The 21746-nt window shown below is 41.9% G+C and overlaps 1 protein-coding gene across 1 annotated transcript; it reads right to left on the bottom strand.

Annotated features, from left to right (window-relative positions):
- Positions 1-1640: 1640 nt before the first annotated feature.
- MRPS18A (mitochondrial ribosomal protein S18A) lies at positions 1641-19853 on the bottom strand (the record flags this gene model as incomplete). The annotated part of the gene is made up of 6 exons (XM_079549954.1): positions 1641-1785; positions 9507-9573; positions 10332-10455; positions 16164-16268; positions 19479-19510; positions 19754-19853. 6 exons carry the CDS (start codon positions 19851-19853, stop codon positions 1641-1643), a joined length of 573 nt encoding a protein of 190 aa, XP_079406080.1.
- Positions 19854-21746: the final 1893 nt, after the last annotated feature.

Genomic DNA, 21746 nt, shown 5'->3' with positions numbered 1-21746 from the left:
ATCCTTCAGCTAGCAACAAATGACATTTTCTTCCATCAAGGGCAAAGTCTTAGGTCAGAAATCAAACCTGGGCCATCTGATTGTGTACAGAGACATGATGCTTTAAACAAAATCTCATCTGGAGGAACATAAATGAATGCCTGCTGTCACCCATGAATGCCAAACGAAAGCAGAGTTTTTGCCTTGGAGTTAGAGTAAAAAGCTGTTGCTTACTCTAAGGGATCATAAAGACAGGAGTGTGTTTTGTTTTTCAGGTGTTAGGCTTCACAAAAATTAGTGCAGTCTTTCCAGATTATTTCACAAAACTTTAGAAAAAAATTCACTGTAGGCATCATCTAGTTGTTTGCAAAACTTTCTCATTTAGGTTCACCTCAAAGCTATGGCTTTATCCAGTGACATTTCTGTTAGCAGAACTCACTGAGCACAGCTACCTGGGCTAGAAAACATATCCACTTCCGTTCACAGGAGAAGGAAAAACCTTTTCCTTTCTGAAGGACTGAAGGTTTCAAAGCTTCGTTAAAACAGAGATGGCCAGCCCAGAGATTTTAGAGTGTCGGTTCTTTCCCAAAGCCAAAACATCTTAGCCAGCTCAAGGGGCTAAATTCAGGGCTTACATGTCACAGAAGCAAAAAACAAACAAAAAACCATTATAAACTAATTTAATTTCCCAGGTAACATGGGTTTATCCCAATCCTTTGTTCCTGTCCATACCAGTAAGTATTAACTGATAATTCTGATGCAAGCAGTACATATAAAAGGCTGTGTTGATTTGTGGCTTTCAGATAAGTATCAAAGAAATGGAACCAATAATGAATGACCCTAATAATTTAATAAGCCTTTCATATGAGGCCCTTAATTAGCACTTCTTAAGAGAAATGATCAGTGGAAGTTGCATACAGATATAAGGACAGAAATGGTGCCACCTTCCACTTACAGGGTAGAAAATTATGCACATCTGTCAGCCCAAAACTATTCTGAGAAGGACCCTCATCACTGACATGGAAAATGTAGAAAATGCATTTGCAGGGAGAAAAAGCAAGTCCAGTTTCAAGAATATCAACATTGTGTATTTGCTCGATTCAGGAAGGATGCACAAGGTAGGAATACTGAACTGGATGTGTAAGAAATACACATGCCTGCCTGCCACTGCCATGTGTTTTCTGCTGCAAATTACAGATAGTACAGATTATAAAAATATTTCACTTTGGTAGTCATTAACATAACTTGTTACTGCTGAGGAAACACGGTGCTGCAGGAGGTTTTCTCTTCCATCGGTGTCGAGATACAACAGCCCAAATGAGGCAAATCCAAATTGAAACACATTAAAGGGGAATTACCATTTATTTCTGGGAAAGAAGGAAACCACCTTTCCAAGCCCAGCAGTAGACTACAGTGACAAAGAAGCCTTCCTGCCTTTGAGGTAAAATCTTGGCCCCCTGCTTTCTCCAAAATCATTCTGAATGTTGAATTCTGCTTTGCTGAATCCTGTGTTTTCCTTGAGGAACATCGCAGCTTATTCACCAGAGACAATACAGAGCACTAACGAGAGTTTTTGAATTTGGAAATACCAGCAAACTTGCAAACAAAATAGCAGAACAGTGTAAAACAGCTGTGCTCATTGACTGTGCCAGTTCAGGAATCTAGTGGTTGTAATAAAGCGGCTTGTATATATATTTGACATTATCCTTCAGAAGAAGGTTTCCAACCGGCATGGGAACTCTGCACCACTTAGGGCCCCTCTTCCAGATGGGCTTTGCAGATCTGACGGACCAGCGAGTCAGATACCTGTCAAAACAATACACACGTATTTCAAATTGAGACCGATCACGGCAAAACAGCTTTAGTCAAAGCAGAAGCTGACACTCATTTGCTTGCCTTTGCCTCTCCGCCTGCCTCTTTATGAAAGCAGTAATGATGAGCAGAACTCTCTCAGTTCAGAAGGGAACCACTGAAAAGGACTATTTGTTTTGGAACTGCTGCACCTCTGCTGTACTGTAGCCACTGGCACCTGCCTGACTTCCAGTCGTGTGAAACAAATCAGGTGTAATCTCCAGGCTGCTGGCAAGTTGTCCACCTGTAGCGAACGTGGAGTGCTGAATCCCTTCATTGCAACTAAGTTCAAGAGCGAGTCCATCCATTTTCTAGGCGAGATGTCATTTCAAGAGCTCGCCTCAATAAAATAAACTGATTACAAAGGCCAAGTTCAGTTAAAATAGTCTCCAAAAAAGAACTAGTTTGCTTTCAGTGGATCAATGGGTATTTCTTTTCCACAGGATGTGATTCTGGCCCAGTTTTTGCATTTTCATATGCTCGAATTTGCTTTAGCATTCTCTTTATAATACTATTCCAGTTTGCTGCTGCAGGAAGTCAGAACCTGCAATGGAAGAGGTACTATAATTGAATTTTTGCAACTGCAAATCTCTGTCCGGAGTAAAGTCTGGCAAATATCCTCTGCTTTTTTTACCATTTGAAGTTTTAGACTTGGCTTTGCAAACTGGCAGGGGATTTCAGATTCAGAATCGGTTACTGGAAATCTTACCCTGCGGCTGGGTGGCCTGGAGTTTTGTTAGGCTTTAAATCTTTTGCTACCAGTAGAGAGGGAACAGAGGTCTTTAGAGAAAGAAGAGTCTTTTCAGACAATAAAGATCCAAAGTAAAACCCCAGCATAATCTGCACAAACAATGCTCCAACAAATTAGAATTTGGAACAGTCTGATAAACTTTGTCCAGCGATGTTTGCATGCCTATGTTGAGTAATCCCATGGTCTTAATGTAACCTCAATCAGTCATCCTCTCCCCAAACAGCTTTGTTACCTTTCATTTGCATCATGCAAATTGGAGATATTAAGAACTTTGGACAGAGACCATGTAATGCATTTATTTGAAGGCATGTGGCAGATTCCCAGGAACTACAAAGAAAGCTTGCAATGCCAGGCAGCTATAGACTATGTAACAGCAACACATTTTCCTAGTACTTTTCTTCCCCAGCGATCCCGAACAATACGGATTGAAAAAATGGATCACATTTAGAGGTTCCTGCCACTGAAATCAAGCCACTTTCAAACTTGAAAGCTTTTACTTTCAGGACTTCATGATAGTTAGGATGGCAGGAGGGATTCAAAAGACGGTGTGGAACAAAGTTCAGTCAGTTTTTCTCACATAAATGCAATATATTAGCCCCTTCTGAATTGTAACATTATACTGCTGCATTAACGGAATCCCTTACATAACAATATGAGGATAGGAAGTCAGAGAGACTCCTATCTCTCATTCCAAACGTCAGGGGAGTTCAGAGAGACCAAACACAGGTCCCTACTTGGGAAAGAGCCAATGGAAGGCAGCTTTTTTTGGAAGAAGGCGTAGAGCTATTTGACAGGCACATGGGGCTGCATCTTCTCACACTTCCCCATGAAGGGAAGTCTGTAGCACAAATTTTAGTATCACAAGACTGCAGTTACAACAAAGGAAGAAAAAAAAAATCTGAAATTGTTTTAATGCAACAGTATGTCAAGTGCAGTTCTGGTCATGTGTCTGCACGTGTACAGGAAAGTGGTCCCGTGGTAATAAATGTTCTCACTGAGAGAGAAGCAAATGTGTGAATGCGAGATACACATCAATGCTGTGTGCAGGTTTAGACAGACAGTGGCTTTTTAAGAAATCCCTCTGTTTCTGTGTGGGGGCTGAAAGTGCACACCCCAATTCTGCATAGGAAGGAGGATTTAGTAATGGCCTGATTTTAAAGCTTTTGTTATTTCTCCTTTGAGCAGGTCTAATCCAGCCCTCTGGTCCAGGCTTTTAGCTTCCTTTGGGGACTGCAGGCTGGGGCTTTTCATTGTTTGCTGAAACAGACATTTGGACGCTTTCCCTTCCTGGAGCACATTTGCTTTTAGCACTTTTAATACTTGCTTTGTCCCAAACTCAAACTTGTCCTATTTTGTTTGCTGCTTTTTTTTTTTTTTTTTAAACCTTGATTCAGCAATAGCAAAAGCCTGATGCCTGGGAGCACTCAGTCTACGAAATTTCTTTTCCTCTTTTACTAACCCCAGTTCCTACTGTTTCATAGAATAGATTTCTTTTTTGTCCCCAAGAGTAACAAGAATCCACAAAACTCACATATGAGAGCTTCAAAGCCCAGCACACAGGACTTTCCTGTGAACTCTACTGTCCATGTAATCCAGTGTTTCAAGAAATCATGCACCCTTCTCTAGCCAAGTCACCCAACTTTCCATTGTAGTGAGCCACCTGGTTTGTCTTGGGGAGCTTTTACAATAACCTACAGACATACACTGCCAGATGGTCTAAATTTTCTCAATCAGCTGAGGGTTGTCAGGACACAGTCTCCATGTGGATGCCAGATGCAACTGGTGTCCAGTCTCCTAACGGGTTATCTCATTATACAGAGCTCTCATTCTGGACAAAGGAGGAAAGAAATACAATCTCAGAGAGCAGCAACCAACCCCAGGGCTCTGCTTGCCACCTTTTGTGTGGTGGGATCCCAAAGAACCACCAGAATCCCTAGACTCCAGATACACAAGTGACTAGTTTGGACAAAGCAACATGGAAATCTTGGTCACATTCCTATGATTGGAAATGGCAAGACATAAAATGCATGGAAAAAGCTGTAATTAGTCAGCCACAGTCACTGCAGTTACCTAAAATATCTGTGGCACGTAGAAATCAGTTTCCATGGATTTTATTCCATGAGCAGGAGGGCCCCAAACCCTTCCCACCTAGAGGCTGCTGCTTAACACCTTGAAATAAGCACAGAAATTCTGTGTGCTGGGTAAAAGAAAGTATCTACACGTGGGGCTACTGCAGCTCTGTGTGCAGCCCAAGTATGCTGGTGCGGTTCAAGGCTGAACTTCTGAACCCTCATTGAACTTTTTCAGTCCGTCTCTTGTTTGGATTAAGAGCAGAAGGCAGCGGGCTACAGACTGTGCAGGAAGCATTCTATCAAAGTGCTGGCAAGACTGCCTCCTTTCTGCCACATCCGTTCCCTTGACACTTCTTGGTTTTGCTCACCTGCAGCCACTCCAGCTCTTTGCTCTTTTGAATTCACATGCTATGCACACACAGTTTCCATACAGATGAGAGAAACCACAAGCTGCTGGAATGAAACACTGATAGCACTGAAATCAGATTCTGCTCTGAGGGATGAGAGATGTCTGCAGAGCCTGAGAACTTTATAATTCATAAGGAGCTCATATGGAACCTGCCTCTTCCCTGACACACAGCAAATTCTCCAGTTCATGCGGAGGAAGGACTGACCTGGATATTAGCTGTGCCAATTTCTGTTCTTCCAGTCGGAAGTTGAAAATGGAATAGTAACTGAGAACTTAAAATCACATACTCCACATGTACAGCACGTCTTGCTGACAAGAGTACGGGTGACTCAAGGAACGTGTGACATCCTTCAGTCTTTTGGAAAAGGGAACAACTTCTCAACATTATACTTTAACCAACAACAGGGGCCTACCAGAAGAAAAAGAGTGGTATATTCACGTTAAGAAAGCATCTAGATGATGGCCTGAACTTGGTGTCTGTTCTGGATAGTTAATCCACAATATCCACGCAGTAAACAAAACTGCTGAGTTGTTCAGGTTTCCACTCCTGGAAAGCAAGTACAGAAGTGTGGCCTGCAGCTGTACTTGACAGCTTCCCAAATTGGTTTTGGTGTGTGGTGGCCTGCACATACGACCCTGGAATCTGCAAACAGCCTGTCACTCCACACAGTGTTGGTGTAATCCTTGAAAATGTCCTCAACCTCATGGGCTAGTGACAATATTTTGTTGCTGCAGCACTTTACCAGAACATGCCAGGCTGGAGCATAAATGGACTCAAAATTAAGAAGTAATAACAGGAAGTTATGAAAGGGAGAATTCAGACGGGCTGAGGGAACCAGGTTTGGCTACAAGACAAGTTTGCTTGTAGAATCAACCCTTGGAAACAGTGAAAGCCCCAGACTGGGCCAAATAAATGAACCATAGGGACTAATTCTGTAATGACAGGGGTAATCTTCACTGGTTTCATGCCCAAGTTCTGTAGATAAATGTTATGAAAGAGAGGGAGAGGACAATAGACTGAAGAGTTTATGGATGATGCAGAAACTCTGATGGCCATATTTCTAAAGAAGAGCCCACAGCAAATAAAGCAGTTAAGCAATAATACGCATGAGCTCTCATCATCAAAAACAAATCAGGCAGAATGTGAAAAGAAAGAACTAAATCCAAGAAATGAGGAATGCCACAGTGGGTCTTACCTGGACAGTGTTCCAAATGCAGGGAGTAGAACAGAGAGCTGCAGAGTGCCCCTCAATTAAATTCTGACCCCAAGCTGTTCCACACATCACCCACTACCATGATGGCCAGTGTAGCTCAAACTGGCATTCCACTTTCATGTGGTACCTTCTTTTGCAGTTCCCCATCTTCTTCTCTATGTTACGCTACATCCTGGGTGATGGATGTGATCACATATGCTCTGTGCTAGAGCTGCATGACCAAGAACAAGCTGGGATCAAAAGCATCCTGCTTTTACTTTTGCATCCCAGAAACAGGTTAAGAAATGGGGTCAGCTGCCTGTCAAATGACCCAGTACAAAACAGGTAAATTCTTACCAATATGCAGACAATTCTGGGGCATGTAAGAGAGAATGTCTGAAGTATGTACAATGGAGACAATAAAACAACTTCAGAAATATAACAGTGATTCGGCTTGTAAGCACCAGAAAAGCACCTTCCAGAAAAGCAAGAAATCCAAACTTCACATCAATAGATCAACTGCAGGGCAGCATCCCTGATCCTTGTTAAAAGAGTGGTCAGGGCTTTCTAGAGGAGATAGAGAGCAGAAGAATCTACTTCAACACTACACACAGAGCAGACCCACTGATGGTGGAACGAAGAAGCCATTACTGCAGGATGAGTTGGAGAGTACATGGGCTGGTCAAACTAGTGCTAAGGAATGTTCATTAGCTGTATTCTAGTCTTGAAAAGCTTTAACAAGTAGCCCAAGATGCAATCTGATACAACTGCACATTACATGATTGCTCATTTTCTCCCCATTGACATTCCCAGGGCTACATTAGCAGTGCAAAATAAAGCAGTTCCTTCTTATTTAAACAGAGATAAAGACAACTACAGCAGTCAATACAGGGATCTCAAGAAAAGCTCAATCTCAAAGATTTGGAAAATTGTTCAAAAACAGCACCTACTATGATAGGCTACCTGTGCTTGAAAACCCAGCAGGCCTCAAGTGCTGCTCCCTTGCATTTGGAGTTACCACATGTTGAGTTCATTCCCGCTTACTATGGCCTTACAAAGACTTCAAGAATGGTTACATAGGCAAAGGGAATGTAAGCTTGGACAAGTCATTTTCAGAAGAAACTTCCAAGAATAACTCTGTCTTCATTCCTCAAGTAAACGCTGGTTAAAAGTCTACGGCATGCACAGGTACCCTTCCAAACTTGCAGGGGCACCCTGCTCCTGTTGGGCAGGAGGAAGGAAGTAATTAACTCCTGCTTCAACCAATGCCAGCTACGGTTCCACAGAACAATGTGGAAAGTCCAGAAAGGGGCAGGCATAAGTAAAACTCTCAGAGAGGCACACTGGATAAGATTTCCAAGGAGACAGATTTTCACCTTCCAACAGACTGAGAAGTTAATGTTGTAAAGACCACAGATGCACTCTTGAAGTACCCCTACACTCTACCCTGGTTCCAGGACTTATTTAGTTCCAGCTCCATCACTACCAAAGCTTTCAATCAAATTTCTTGATCCCTTCCATTGTCTCCATTCAGACCCCAAAGACTGCCTGTTTCACTGCTGTTCCATCTCCTCAACAATAGCTTTGTTCTTTCCCTCAATGTCTGCAATCTGCTTGTTACATTCCCTTGCTGGAAAGAAAAAAATCATGTGGTGCAAGGTGGGACTAGCAATACAACAGGAAGGTGTGTATATTAATCACTAATTAAAATCTCTTAATTTTAGAGGTGGAAGCACCTGCTTCCATGTGGAACACATCTTGAGGTATTTTTGTTCTCGCTAAAATTCTAATCAACAATTTACAAAATTCAAGGCATTAGACCTGGAGTCCTGGTGTGATTCCAGCAAGATACAGGATTTATCACTTCCTGTCTCGACCCAGGGTGGCTGTGTGAATGCTAACTAGATAATGTGCTACACTCCACAGCTGTTGGATAGATGCAGCAACTAAAGAATCCCAAAGACTTTTGAGATACAGGAACAAAGAGTCAAAGTATCTGATGGAAACAAGCCTGCACCAAATGTAGAGTCCTCCAGTTTGATTCTCCCCAGTACTCAGTGCACAGCCTGACAGCATCTCAGGGACCTTTCCAAGGGCCTGCCTCAGATCTCCACTGCAGAGCATTAGACCTGAAATGTAGGAAGGAGTCTCTGACTGCCCCAAACCCTGAAGCCTAAGCTCTCCCAGCAACAGCCCCATGGCCTCTGGTAACCCTATGGCTTGCTAATGCAGGGTTCATAAACCGCTCTGACATCCCCATGGAAACAGAGTGTGAGGCCATAAACAGGGGATTAGCACCTCCTAACGCTGAGCAAAGCGCAGAAGGCGACAGCAGCCTTTAGGTTCGCCCCCAAGGCCAGGGGCCATTCAGTCCTGGGAGGGGGAAGACAGCCTGTTACACAGGAAGGGCAGGCTGAGGACGAATCACAGCTTGCAGTCAGAAAGGGCAAATGGAGATGGAGCACAGTAAAACAAGCTTCTGTCAGGCCCCTGCTAGCTGCTCACCCCAACACATTGCTGGTACCCATCCTGAGCACCCTTTTGTCCCAAGTGCAGTTGGGGGCTGGACACTGAAAGGCTGAGAGAAAAGGGACTCTATTCTGGACACAAGAAGCCTCAGAGAGAGTCTTATCAGTGCTTATAAATACCTGAAAGGAAGGTACAAAGAAGGCAGCCAGGCTCGTCTCTGTGGTGCCCAGCAAAAAGACAAGAGGCAATGCACACAAATTGAAAGAAATGTCGTCCATATTTAAGAAAGTACCTTCTTAACTGTGAGTGGTAGAACTCTGGAACAAGCTGCCCAGAGAAACTGTGAATGGTCTACCCTTGGAGATATTTAAAATTTGGCTAGGCATTCTTGGTTAATCAGCAATAAGTGACCCTGCTTGAGCAGAAGGTGAGGACTAAATAGTCTCCACAGTACCTGTCCAACCTCAACTGCTCTGTGATGCTGTGACTCCATTTCTGTGGCAGCCTTTTATGTCTGCCCTACTGAATATTAATGAACAGGAGGCAAGTGAGGCTGAAGAAGGGAGGGCAGACTAATGTGTGGCATTCGTCATGTGGGGACAGACTGATTGAACGAGATGCAGTTTGTCCTTAAAAGTCTAATGAAAGAACTTCATGACAGTGGACATGTATTCTTTATAAGACCTATTGTGTAAGGCATGTTCTAGCCAGTTATAAAGAACTGCTTTTTCTCTTCTAAACCTACTCCTGAAAAAGAGACATGGAAAGACAAGAATATTCACCTGTTCAACTTGGGTTTCCTGGGAACATGCCCTTCAGGAAGTAGAGGCCTGTGGTTTGGCAGCAAACCTGAGATAGAAAAAGAAAGGTGTGAGAATACAGTGTCTGTGTTGCATCTATAGCATCTACAAGTTACTTATACCTCATAAGCCAGGCAACCCCGATCCCTACTGCTAAAACACAACTAGAGCAGAAAAAGTATTTATTCTTTCTTTTGCCATTGCTGAACCAGCACTCTAGCCACAGATTAGTTAGGAGGTTCTGGTGTACACACTGAGAGGAAACACATGCCAAAGACTTAGGCTCAACAAAACAGCTTTTTGAGAGGACATAAAGCACTAAAGTCCAATCAGATTCCACTTTCAGGATGAAAATTTGACTATTAAAATCTTCAGTCAATTTAACTTGGATAATACTCAGACTGTGTTAACCTGGGATCTGCTCCCAGTTAAAAACAAAGATCTTCCCAAGGCAGATAGGAGACAGGTACATTAATGGGTAGAAAATCAAGCTTATGCTAAAACAGGTCAATTTAGAAACTGGCATTTAATCATTAGGTACTACACTGAGATATTTCCCACATCCTTCAGCAATGGTAAACTCATCTAGAGGAGTAAATATCTACTGCTAAGGCAGGAACCAAGACAGAAAGAAAGCAGAGTAAGTAGTTTCTTTCTGGTCAGTCATCCTGCCCCAGTACTTGGTGCATGATGGGTTTGCTGACTAAACACTGAAATCTCACCAGCATACTAACTGGGTGAGAGAGCCCTTCCATGGGGCTCTCTACCCCGCACTAAGGATGTTGTCTGAAGGAGGAGGTGAGGTACCTGCACGGTGTGCCATCTGCACACAGGCGGCAATCTTCTTGTGCTCCTCCAAACAGAGGCCTGTGATCCTTCGTGGCAGCATCCCTCCATCAGAACGGATGAACTGGCTCAAGAGCAAGACATCCTGCAGAAGCAAGAAAAGGGCAAAAGCAATGTATTATAGCTCCTTTAATTGCCGTGATTCTTAGGTGTTGTGCTCACGCTGTATACAGAACTCAACACAAAGCAAACCAAAACAAAGCATACTTCCCACACATTTCAGATGCAGCTTGTCAACAAGTGGGTTTTGCTAGCCATCCCCTTGCCCGCCAGCTTAACCCAGTGAGGTCACTAACATGGTCTGAGTCTTCCCCTGACTCCACTACTGTAAACACATGATGTCAGCTTCAATCCCTACTACTTCACTGTCACTTGCTCCAAGATTCTGGCTAAGATAATGTGTCCTAGGTACTGAGGCACAGTTACACAAGACCTACAGATGGACAGTGTTTACACAACTTGAAACGCCATTACAGCTGCTTTCCTAAAGGTCACAGATACGTTAGATCACCTCTGGCCCTTTCCTTGTTCCCCTCAGAGCAGGATTGTTCTCTGGTATCTATTCCTCAAACTTTTGTCCAGTTTCCCATGGTAGAACTTCCCTCATGTCTCTCTGGAGGGTGGAGAACAGGGAAACAGTCCAAAATCTTGCACGAAAAGCTTGTTGTAAGAAAAGAACATATGCTGATAGGAAAGACCTAATAGAATAAATCACCGCTTTCAGTTCTTTGCCTGTGTATGCATTAGTCAGAGATGTTAGAGTCACACTGCACAGAAGGAGCATTCAAAACATACTGAGGGTTTGGCTGAGATTCAAGGATCATTTAGATTAAACTGCTGTTGACCTTCTTAATTAAGAGCTCTAGAAATGTAAAGCACTTTTAATAAAAACAAAATTAAAGGAATCTCTAGAATCAGATATTATCACAGGTCTGAGATTACAAATTCCTAAGCACAGCAGCGACAGCTGTTGCATGAGTGTCCCATTAACTGCACATAGTAAACCAGTCCAGCTCTTCACTTCCACACGCACCACCACTGCTAGTGCACCCTCAGACCAACATAGGCAGGTCCCCTTGACGTGCTGATGTCTGCATAAGTTGGCCTGAATGGCTTCTGGGGCCTTTGTCCTCGTTTTTCTCCATCTGTTCACAGACTTGTTGCTAACTGAGAGTTTACTTCTCCATTACTGTAAACACGTCCATAGTTGAGGTAGCTGGACCACGCAGAGGTGGCTCACAGGCTGGAAGGGACGTGACAACAGACACTTCAACATGCTGGGAATTCAAACCAGGTATATCAGCACTTGATACTCCTCTGCCTGTTTGAGGAGTATCCTTCTCCCTTTTCCCACTCCACATCTATTCTATTTTACAAAAAGCTCCCTGAAACATTCCTTGCTTCATTTACTGCCATTGCAAAGACATACAATCACAAGTGGAATAAAAATGGGCATTCAGAAACTTGAGCTATATTGGATTTATAAATCCATCCCTACTGCATGAGAACAGTTAACCTCTGAAGCGGGCTGCTAGAATTCAGTACAAACTTTCTAGTAATAACCAATTCTGCAATATGAGATGCTGTTATACAAATGCTGCAGTCAAAAATCCAGATGTTTATTTTTCCCCAATCCTATCTTCACTATTGCGATCATGACAATTTCCCTCTTCCTTAGCTCCCCTTCTATCAACTAACATGATCAGGCTGATTTTCAGATCCATCTCCTTCATTTTATAAATACAAAATGACTTATCATTCACCATCCACGGTGATGCTGTATCATTAGAACAAGAATAACATAGCTGAGCAACGAGCAGGAAGCTCTCAAGAGGCCATCTGTGGATAAAAGGGAAGAGAAGTGTCTTCGGTCCAGCTAGTACACTGCCTTGCCAATGAGAACAGTAACCAGGGGATCAGTCGGTGCCAGCTGCGTTGGTGGAAGTTGGGCAGGGGCCAGCCAAGCAGTCCGAGGGCACTGACTTTCAGCCACTCCTGAAATGCGCTGGATTGGATCCAGGAAACCTAAACAAGACTCCTTCCCCCTTTTTCCATCTTCTTTAGCTACCCAGTTCTCCAAATCACCAACACCTCAATTTGCACAAACATATCACATCCTTAAGTGAGAAAGGGCTGTTCAGCTCAAAGTGCCTAGGAAATGAAAAACCCCCTAGGTTTTTCTACTAGCCTGCATTACTCTGTGAGAAAGAGGGAAAAGGGAGATGATGGCAAGTTTAAGGCTGTTCCAGTCTTTGCTACAGTGAAAGCCTAAGGAGGCCACAGGCTCTAGTGAAGGGTGTGTGTGGTCCAAGTGCTTTCTCATATTACCACCACGCCTCATGGAGTCACAGGGCTGTTATCGAATATTTCCATGCAAAAGGGGGAGGTGAAAACTAAAAAGGGAGACAGTGCTTGTTCTCCCACTGGAAAAAAAAAAAAATCAGGAAAATCCATTCTTTGTTATTATCTCCGAGCAACAGTGTCACCAGCTGACCAGCTCTGTGTGGCAGTCATTTCTCAAGTGAAATTGCCTACGTTCTAACTGCCACAGCTTCAAATCACACTCATGCCATTTGGCTTAAAATGCTGCATACTCGACAGAAGGTTTGTCCGTTTCTGAAGATTCCCACAGTTAACAGACCAGGCGCCTGGTCTCCCATTGTAATCACACAGATGCATCTTACCACTGGGAGAAAGCAGACAGGTACAGCCAACTTTACGGGGCAGCTGTGGAGGGAAGCGTGCAAGTACGTATAAGAGTCAAAGAAAAAAATATGTCTGGCACGTTCTCATGGTGCCGTCATGTTCCATGAAATTCACATTCTGTGCTAATGGACAGCCAAGCCTGTAACCACAGCTTTGCTTTAATCACTGGACAGCTCCCACGAGGCTGGACCCAGATTCCCACCCCAGTAATCTGCAGCATTTGATGAAAACAACTTGGATTGAATTAATCTAGGGCTAACAGGCAAATTTTGCAGTTCAGTTTCCTCTAATTGCTGCTAAAGCAAAATGACATATTTACTGCCTAACTCCGACTAATGATGGTTGAAATGGATAAGGAGAAAAAGAAAAAGAAAAAAAAAAAAAAGGCAGCTTAGCCTTCACCTCTACACCTCTAAAAGATCTGGGTAAACTTGCTATCCGTTCACAATAATGTGCTATACATTGTGTTTTGTTTAGCAACTGAAATGCAGAGGCATCTCTGCATTTTACTATCTGCAGACAATCTGAAAAGCAATGTCCTTGGCAAGTTCTATGCAATTCATTAAAACCTTCACTTACCAGAGTAAGATTTGTCTGCGTAGCCAAATTACTACTGGGTTGTACCAGCCAAGTCATTATTTCCAGTTACACAAGAATATACTTCTTCCTTTCACTCTTACTCCTGGGAGCTGTACACCATCCTCTAGATATTTTGTAAGAAGAGTGAAGATTTCAACCCCGTTGCCTGACAGTGATCAAAATCATTTTATTTTTTAAAATCTCCAGTGGCTACAGAAAATAAAATCAACTCTCGGTTTTAGTGGATAGACATACCCAGATCACAAACTGTGGGAATTTGTGCCTCGGGCCCGTTTATCCTGAGCCTAGTAGAGACTAAGGACTGAACTGGCAATGACAACTGCAGCTCCCTACACCACAGCTGAGGCAAGTTGGAATCATGACCCGAGAGTGCTCACAATGCCTGTTTGGTTGATTAATAACTTAGGAGACATTGGTCCCCCCGTTCTCCGACAGCTAAAGTAACTCATTATGCCACTACTTTAGACTGTGCTAGTTGCCCATCACAAAAGAAAAGTCCTATGAGGTCATATTACTCAGCTCCCTCAGGGGCTAATTCAACACTTCCCTTTTCATAGTGCCTTATTCATTCCAATTACAAGCGTCCCAAGCAAAAAAGCTCACACTTTCCCTTCTGTGCAACTGACTGATCTCAGCTTATCAATCTCAAAAGAACCACTGTGATCCATCTATTCTAATCTCTTACCAAACACAGGTTATAGTTTATGCTTTATAAACTAGCCTGTGTCTTTAACAAAAATAGCTGTTCTCGATTTACTGTCTTTTAGGATAATTCAACCACCAGCGAGTAAATTGTGCCACCATTTAATTACCCACACAGTAATGTGTCTGCCCTTTATTGTTTGAGCACTTCAAGATTCTGCTAGTCATCACTGCTGTAGCATAGAAAAATAGCAGAGAGCTTTTATGCAAAAAAAGGGAGGTTTTATTCACCTTAACATTTAAAAGCCCATACATTCTCAACTGGCATTCAAACATATAACACACTTATTCAAGCAGAAGAGGTGATCTACTCCAGAACTGAAACTTTCCTAGTTCACATCAGCCCTGGAATTCCGTGGAAGAACAGCTCTAAACACTGAGGCAGGAACATGCTACAACTTGGATATGCTAATTCATGCTACTATCTTCAGCCTTTTGTCTAGATTCTATTCTGCTCTGCAGCAGGAGTACTGGATGTATATACTCAGAAACATAAACATTCAGAAACTATGCAACAGTCAGGATGGACATGTATCTAGGATTTCTTGATTTTTGGGAACAGTCTCAACAGTGATTCTAAATATTCTGGCTGCAGGTAGCCCCCACCTGGGGGCTACACGCAAGCCAGGCCTCCTGCTCTGTACCTAATTCAATGCTTCAGTTATTTCTGTTGCTTAAATATGTATCTGTTTAGTTTGGTTTTTTTTTTCCCTGTTGCCTTGCAGTAGTCATCTGCAAGACTGTCATTAGCACCCAGATATCCAAACAGTTTTTCATCTCTGTGTGCACTAGGACTGCATGTGAGCAGCTCAGTCATTGTGCAGCTAACAGGGCTTTCAGTTTCTCTCACATTAATGGTTTTCCTTTCTCAAAAGTATTTATTTTCCTCCATATGTATTTGTATCTCTTTCACCTTAATCCTACTGGCATTAACTTGTTCTGACTTCTCTGTTACCTAATCCTAGTAACAGGATGTTCTTGTCTGGTTTTCTTTTTTGATTCCAGCACTGGTATTTTAGGGTGGTGGGAACACTTAGTTCTTTTATGACCTCTGTGTTTGAATGACCTCTGGTGAGGCTACATCTGGTGTCTTCTACCTCACACTCTCTATTCTATGGTGCTTTTGCTTTAAAGAATTACAGAGTTTCCCCTCTATCTTCCACGTTTAGTGTTATTAATACTCTCATAATCATTTCCTGCAAAAGACATCAATCAAAATCTGTTTTTTTCTGTTGCTAAGGGGAAAGGGAAGTAAGCATGTGTGCTCTACCTCATATCCATCAACAACTTTAGAGTTCTTAAGTTCAGTTACTACCTTAGTGGACAGTGATCCAAAATGAAACCATGGTGCTCAAATACACAATTGATTTAATCAAGTTTATTGGCCTCTCTGGCGTTACAACAGGCTTGAATCTGATAGTTTAATATTGCATTCCAGTTCCATTTAACTAGAAGTGCAATGCTGAAGGAGAGCTAAGCACACTAGAAACACATGCTCTAGGATCAGATGGTAAGCAGTAATGGGCACATGCATAATCTCAAACCTCCTACTTGATATGAGAAAATCCCCCTCCTTTTTTTTTTTTTTCCTGCAATGAACACAATCAGCCAAGGCAAGCAATTACAACGTAGGAAGTTATTCTTGTTACAATCAAGGGAAGCATAGATGGAATTGCCTATTTTTACCACACCCAGGGAAAGAAGAAAGGGGGCAGACTGCGCAGTACATTACACCTGAGAGCAATATTTATCCACCTGTGGGGAATACTACTTCATTAGACTTACCACATAATCGTACTTATGCTTCAGGTTCCAGCGACAGATAGGGCACTGGCCAGAGGGGTTAGGAGGCGTTGGTGTTTCAGCATCCTCTATAATTTTCCCTTCAATCTAAGAAGCAATTCATAGAATACAATGAATGAGTAAAGATTCCATAGAACCTGCACCTAACCTCCTCTGTGACTTGAGGAATATCTTTCATCAAGTCTACAACATGCTGACCAGTATCGCACAGGTGTAAGGGAGACAGGATTTGCATTATACAACTCACTTGTATATATACATATATATAAATATATATATATATATATATATACACACACACACACACACAAATCAAGCACTTCAGGAATGCAAAGACAATAGGGATGAAAGAAAAGGGGCTCAGAAAACCATTTGGTAAATCTTATATATATTTTATTCAAATCTAAACTAGTACACATCATGAAGTTCTCATTCTTGCTTGAATTCCACTTATTGTGGTATTCCTTTGAACCAGTATGCCTTGCAATTGTAGCAGTCTGTTAGCCAAAAGCCTTAAATATTTTTGCTGGGAATACGAGAGTATCAGAGAGTAGCAGATGCTTGCTGTGGGCCGAAACACGCATAGGCTTGCTGGATTATAAACCACCAATGGGGAAAATTATGAGGAAAAAAATCAGACAGGAATGTTGTGTGCTTTTTTCTTTCTTTTTAAAATTCTTTTTAAAATTACACTAATATTTTTTCTAGTTTAATTCCCTGAACAATTCCTTTGGGAGACTATTTTACAACCTTTTCCTCTGTCACTACAAAATGGCGACATCTAACACGCAAATTTTCTTAACTTTCTCAAAAGAAATGTAGAAAAATCCATTGAAATGTAGAAGGTGTACGTAGGAGGAACTTGAGAAATTTGTTTTCTAAATGTAGATGTTAGGAATATGATGTCTACATACATAAACGTGTACTCGTCTTTCTTTTTTTTTTGAGGGCTTATATGAATAGAAGCAAGAGCTATCAACTTGCAGCTGAATGGACAGAAAAGACAAAAAAGACGAAGCCAGTTTTTCTTCAAAATGTTCTGGAAGAAAATTTCTGGTCAAGATTAAAACCACATATGGAACACCAACTGCTAGGGTCAAATAGTTCAAGTAACACAGAGTTTAAAAAAATCCCAACTATCTAATTAAAGTCTCTCATACTGTGGATGAACACAACTTTGCTTGTAAGTGGAAAAAAAAAAAAAAAAAAAAAAAAGCTGTTTTATTTTGAATTGTCAAGTTCTGGGTCTGAAAACCTGGGAAGAAAAAAACCGACATTTTCTCTAAGTATGTGTGGGACCACTGGTATTCATCTGAAATGCCATGGTGTAAGATATTAGACCAAGCATCTTTCTTGTCTAGTGATGGCAAATGAGTAGGTTATTTGTGGCTGAAGCATCTCCGTACCTCAAAAAGAGGGAATACTTTCAATTTTTACTTAAGATTTCTTCTCCCACAGTTTCAACAGAAAGTTTCACATTAATAATAATAACACACATGCACACACTGACCAGCATTTTAGATATATCTAAATATCTATATATATATAAATAAAATACAGGTCAGTATCTACTTTCCATTTGTTGGTAAAATGATTTCTGGGGAAGCCAGCATGTCTAATTCCCTCAGAGTCTCGTTGATTCTTGGCAGTCTGGCTTCAGACTGTACTTTGACTGTAATTTCACCTCAAAAGTGAATGAGAAAAAATATAATCAGAATGCTACATCAGTTTTTCTTGACACAATTTCAACACACAGGTTTGGGTAATTATTGACCAATAACTGAAGGCTATCATATTGTTAAGCCATTGAGTTATTATTTTTTTGTTACAGGACTGAGTACAAAGGTTTGATGTTCTCAGTATGCTGACGAATTCAGAATTCCTTTAGGGTTCATTCATCTGGCTCATATACAACACTTCCTTCAGCACTGATTAAAGATAAGAGTTTATAGGCAGATGAGCACGCAGATGGATTAAGAAAAACCTGATGTTGAGCTTGTAGGAAAAATGGAGTGACCAGAGGATACGCTAAGAAATGCATCAGCCCTTTAGTTGATCAATTTACAAGATATAAGAATCAAGTTACAAGATTTTCTCATCTATAAGCATGGATGAATCATAGGTTGATGCATTATTATTGATGCATATTATGCAGAAGTATCCAGATCTTCCCCATGATGCACAAAGAGACAGGAAGCTGAGACTTCTTTTTTTTCTAGAAGACTCTGCTAGTGTAAAAAGTTACACATATAAGTAACCTACTCCATTCAAGTTTCAAACATGTCAGTGTCCTCAAATCCAAAGATGACACAAAGGAAACTCAGACTTTTAAGTGTATAAACAGTCAGTTTTTGCCCATTTCACTAGGAAGAAAAAGTCCCTTCAATCCTTATTTATATATAATTCCTGCTCTGCTCTCCCAGTGATATTTAAACACTTCCAAGTATCTGTACTGTCTGTCTTCAAGACACATATAGTTACTGGTATACGTAATATGAGCAGAATAATTGAATTTTGCTCCCCATCCTTATTCATTTCAGCACTTTTTCTAAACACCAATAATTCTCTTGATAAAGTACAACAGATCAGATGGCATTAATTAAGCAAAATGCTAATTCTAGTGCTTTGGTATTTTTCTCTTACATATTATAACTGAGAAAATGCTCTTCTTTTTTTTTTTTTTTTTAATCAGATACCTCAAAACCTGTTTATTTTCAGAAGCAATATTCTTTGAGTATCTAGAGTCTTCCTTTTGACAACAGCTCTTCTACTGATTTTTTTTCTCATTGGATGCATTACGAAAGGCAAGCTTAACATCATGAGCAGCCGGTAAGGCACATACTGTGACTAACAAACACAATGCACATTAAAGGCAAGCAGCACACACATGTCATACAGCTGGCACTGAACAGCTCTGCACTCAGGCAAACTTTTACCATGCCTGTTCGTGCTAACCATGGGGCTGAGATGACATCAAGTGTCAGGGCTCCCAGTTTTATCGGGTGTTACCACATAAGAGGTCAGGGTAGTTCTCACTGGAGCCCTCCATCACCTCACCAGCAGCAGGGTGATGACCCAGGCTTGCTGTGGCCAAACCATTTGTGTGGCCAACCAGCTTAGCTACACTTGTAACGCTCTTCTTCCTTTGTTTGGCCTTCACAGGCTGCGATGTCGTTTGGGCAGAAAGCCGACCCTTTCACCCTCCCCTTTTGGAACCAACAGGCTTATTCCCTTCTGCAGAAAGAAGAATTAACAGCACGAGCTGCAAGTGGGAAAGAAGTAGGGACAGAGACTTACTATGGTCGTGTTGCCTTCAGTCACTTCCACGACTACACAAAACAAAAATAAAGGAGAAAAAGACAAGAAATCAAAATGAGACTCATTTCTCCTCAATAAAAATTAAAAAAAGAAAAAAGCAGTAAGTGGTGGGGTGGTGGTGAAACAGCAATGTTCCATCGCGGTGCGAGACCAGAGCGAGAGGGCAGCCCGGGGAGCGGAGCGATACAGAATGATCCCGGAGCACTGCCCCGACCCCCGAGCAGCCCTTCGTCGACGGCCACTCCTGCACTCACCCTCCCGGAGGGTTCTGGCCGGTGGTGAAACCCAGCCGCTCCCCCAGAGCCCGGCGAACAGCCGCCTGAACGCCCCGCGCAGCAAGCTGGGTGCCGCCATCTTGTCGTCGCCCTCGCTGCCGTCACTCCCGCTTCCGCCGGCAGAAAGGCGGGCTCTAGGGCGCCATGTTGAGGTGCGGCAGTTCCCCGCCCTTATCACCTGAGGGAAAAGGGTAGCGTGAAGTGAAGGGTTGCTGCCGTTTTGAGGTTCTCCTGACTCTCCAGTTGATCTATAGCAAAGTGCATTCAGTGAGTTTCCTCAAATTCTTGTTTGATGACAATAAACGTGTGTTGATGCCATTGGCTTGTACCAGCGGTCTACAGTGCTCATGCAAAACATTGTGTACATTTTTTCCAAGTTTCTAGCTAAAATGCGATGTGAAATATAAATTGTGACCTAAATGTAGTATACAACAAAATGGGTAATGAACTGTGATCATCCTATCTCAGGAGTTCTTTCATCACCTTCCTTTTGTTTGTTACACTTGCTTCTTGTTACAATACAGTTTGAAAGCAAATGCCTCTCAAAGGGCTACATTTTCTGTTTTTGTACTCCTTGATAAAACCATGCAGGTTCTTCAGGTGCTGTCATCATCTCTTTAGTTTGTAGAATGGGTTACCAGATAGAAAACTACTGGAAATCCCTCTCTGTGGCAGTTCTAAGTTCGCAACTCCAAGATTCTGAAGTAATCAGAATGAAGGCAGGGCTTCTGACCAGACTCGCTGTGCTCAATGCTAAGCAATGAAAACAGGGTCATCCCAGAAGATAACTATTCCTCTCTTGCTGAACTACGCTGTATAATATCCTCTAGAAGCAGAGTGATTTTCAGCTTGTCCAAAAGCTTAGAAATAGGAGCCGAACAAAATAATTACTGCCATCCAGTCTGAGGATAATTTCCTTATGAGAAAAAGCAACGTTGCTAAACACTGTAGAAATGTCACATTTTTAAGATTTTCTTTGTATAGAGAATTTTATCCTAATGAAAGGAGTTTGGCTGTAAGAACCTGGCAGGAGAATTTATTCAGTGTCTTCAATTAAACCCAGTTTCCTCTATTTGTCTCATGTGAAGAGGAAAACTGTAAGGCTGACTATTTTGATGGGATAGAAACTGACGGTTGGAACGCAGTGCTGGCTCTCCATGGTAAAGATAAGAAAACAGGGCTGGGTGCTGTTCAAGAGCTTTACCATGTCATTTGACTTTCAGCGATGACATTTAAGCAGCACTGTGGGTTTTGGTCTGACAGAGACAACCAACATGGTGATAGTTCAACTAACATTGAACTCCACTTGGTTCTCTTGCCTGGAGAAAAGTGCTGTCCCTTGTAGAAATTTAAGTGACACATCTTTTAATGCAAAGAAGGAAAACAGTTGCTTTCATAAATAATTGTTTTTTTTGTAGAGTGAATCCTCTCTATCTCCAAGAAATTTTCTTTGCCTTCCGAGTGTTTTCTAGAACCACTAGCAATGCAGACCATTTTGTCCAAAGGAGACAAATAAAGTTGGTGCCAACTTGGGTTGAAGCCCATTGTCTCTTTCCAAGTTTGGAAATCTGACATATTTCTGATTTCTTACAGATAATTTCTGAATGTGCTTATTTCATCAAGCCCTCGTATTTGGGGGTAAAATAAAAAATAATCCTGAATACTGTGTGTGTGTGCAAAAGAAAATAAAATGACTTGCTTTCTGCAAGTAATTTCATCCATGGTCTGTGTTTTGTCAGCACTGCAGAGGGTGGTCCAGTTTAGATAGAAGCACACATTTCTAAGGAATGGAATGGGATGTCACTGACCGTTAAAGAACGAATGCTTTTCCTTTTGAATTAAAATTAAACCTGTGCTCACAAGTGGGGGGGGGGTGCTGGCAGAAGTAAAGAAGTAGCATATTTTAGATGAGAAATATATGTCCTAATTGATTATGGCCTCTAAAGATTTTATGGCTCTGTTCTCAAAGAAA

This window comes from Tetrao urogallus (assembly GCF_951394365.1).
Source record: "Tetrao urogallus genome assembly, chromosome: 2".
NCBI classification, from domain to species: domain Eukaryota; kingdom Metazoa; phylum Chordata; class Aves; order Galliformes; family Phasianidae; genus Tetrao; species Tetrao urogallus.
Note: the sequence above shows the minus strand (reverse complement) of the source record. Positions and strands in the feature narration are given on the sequence as shown.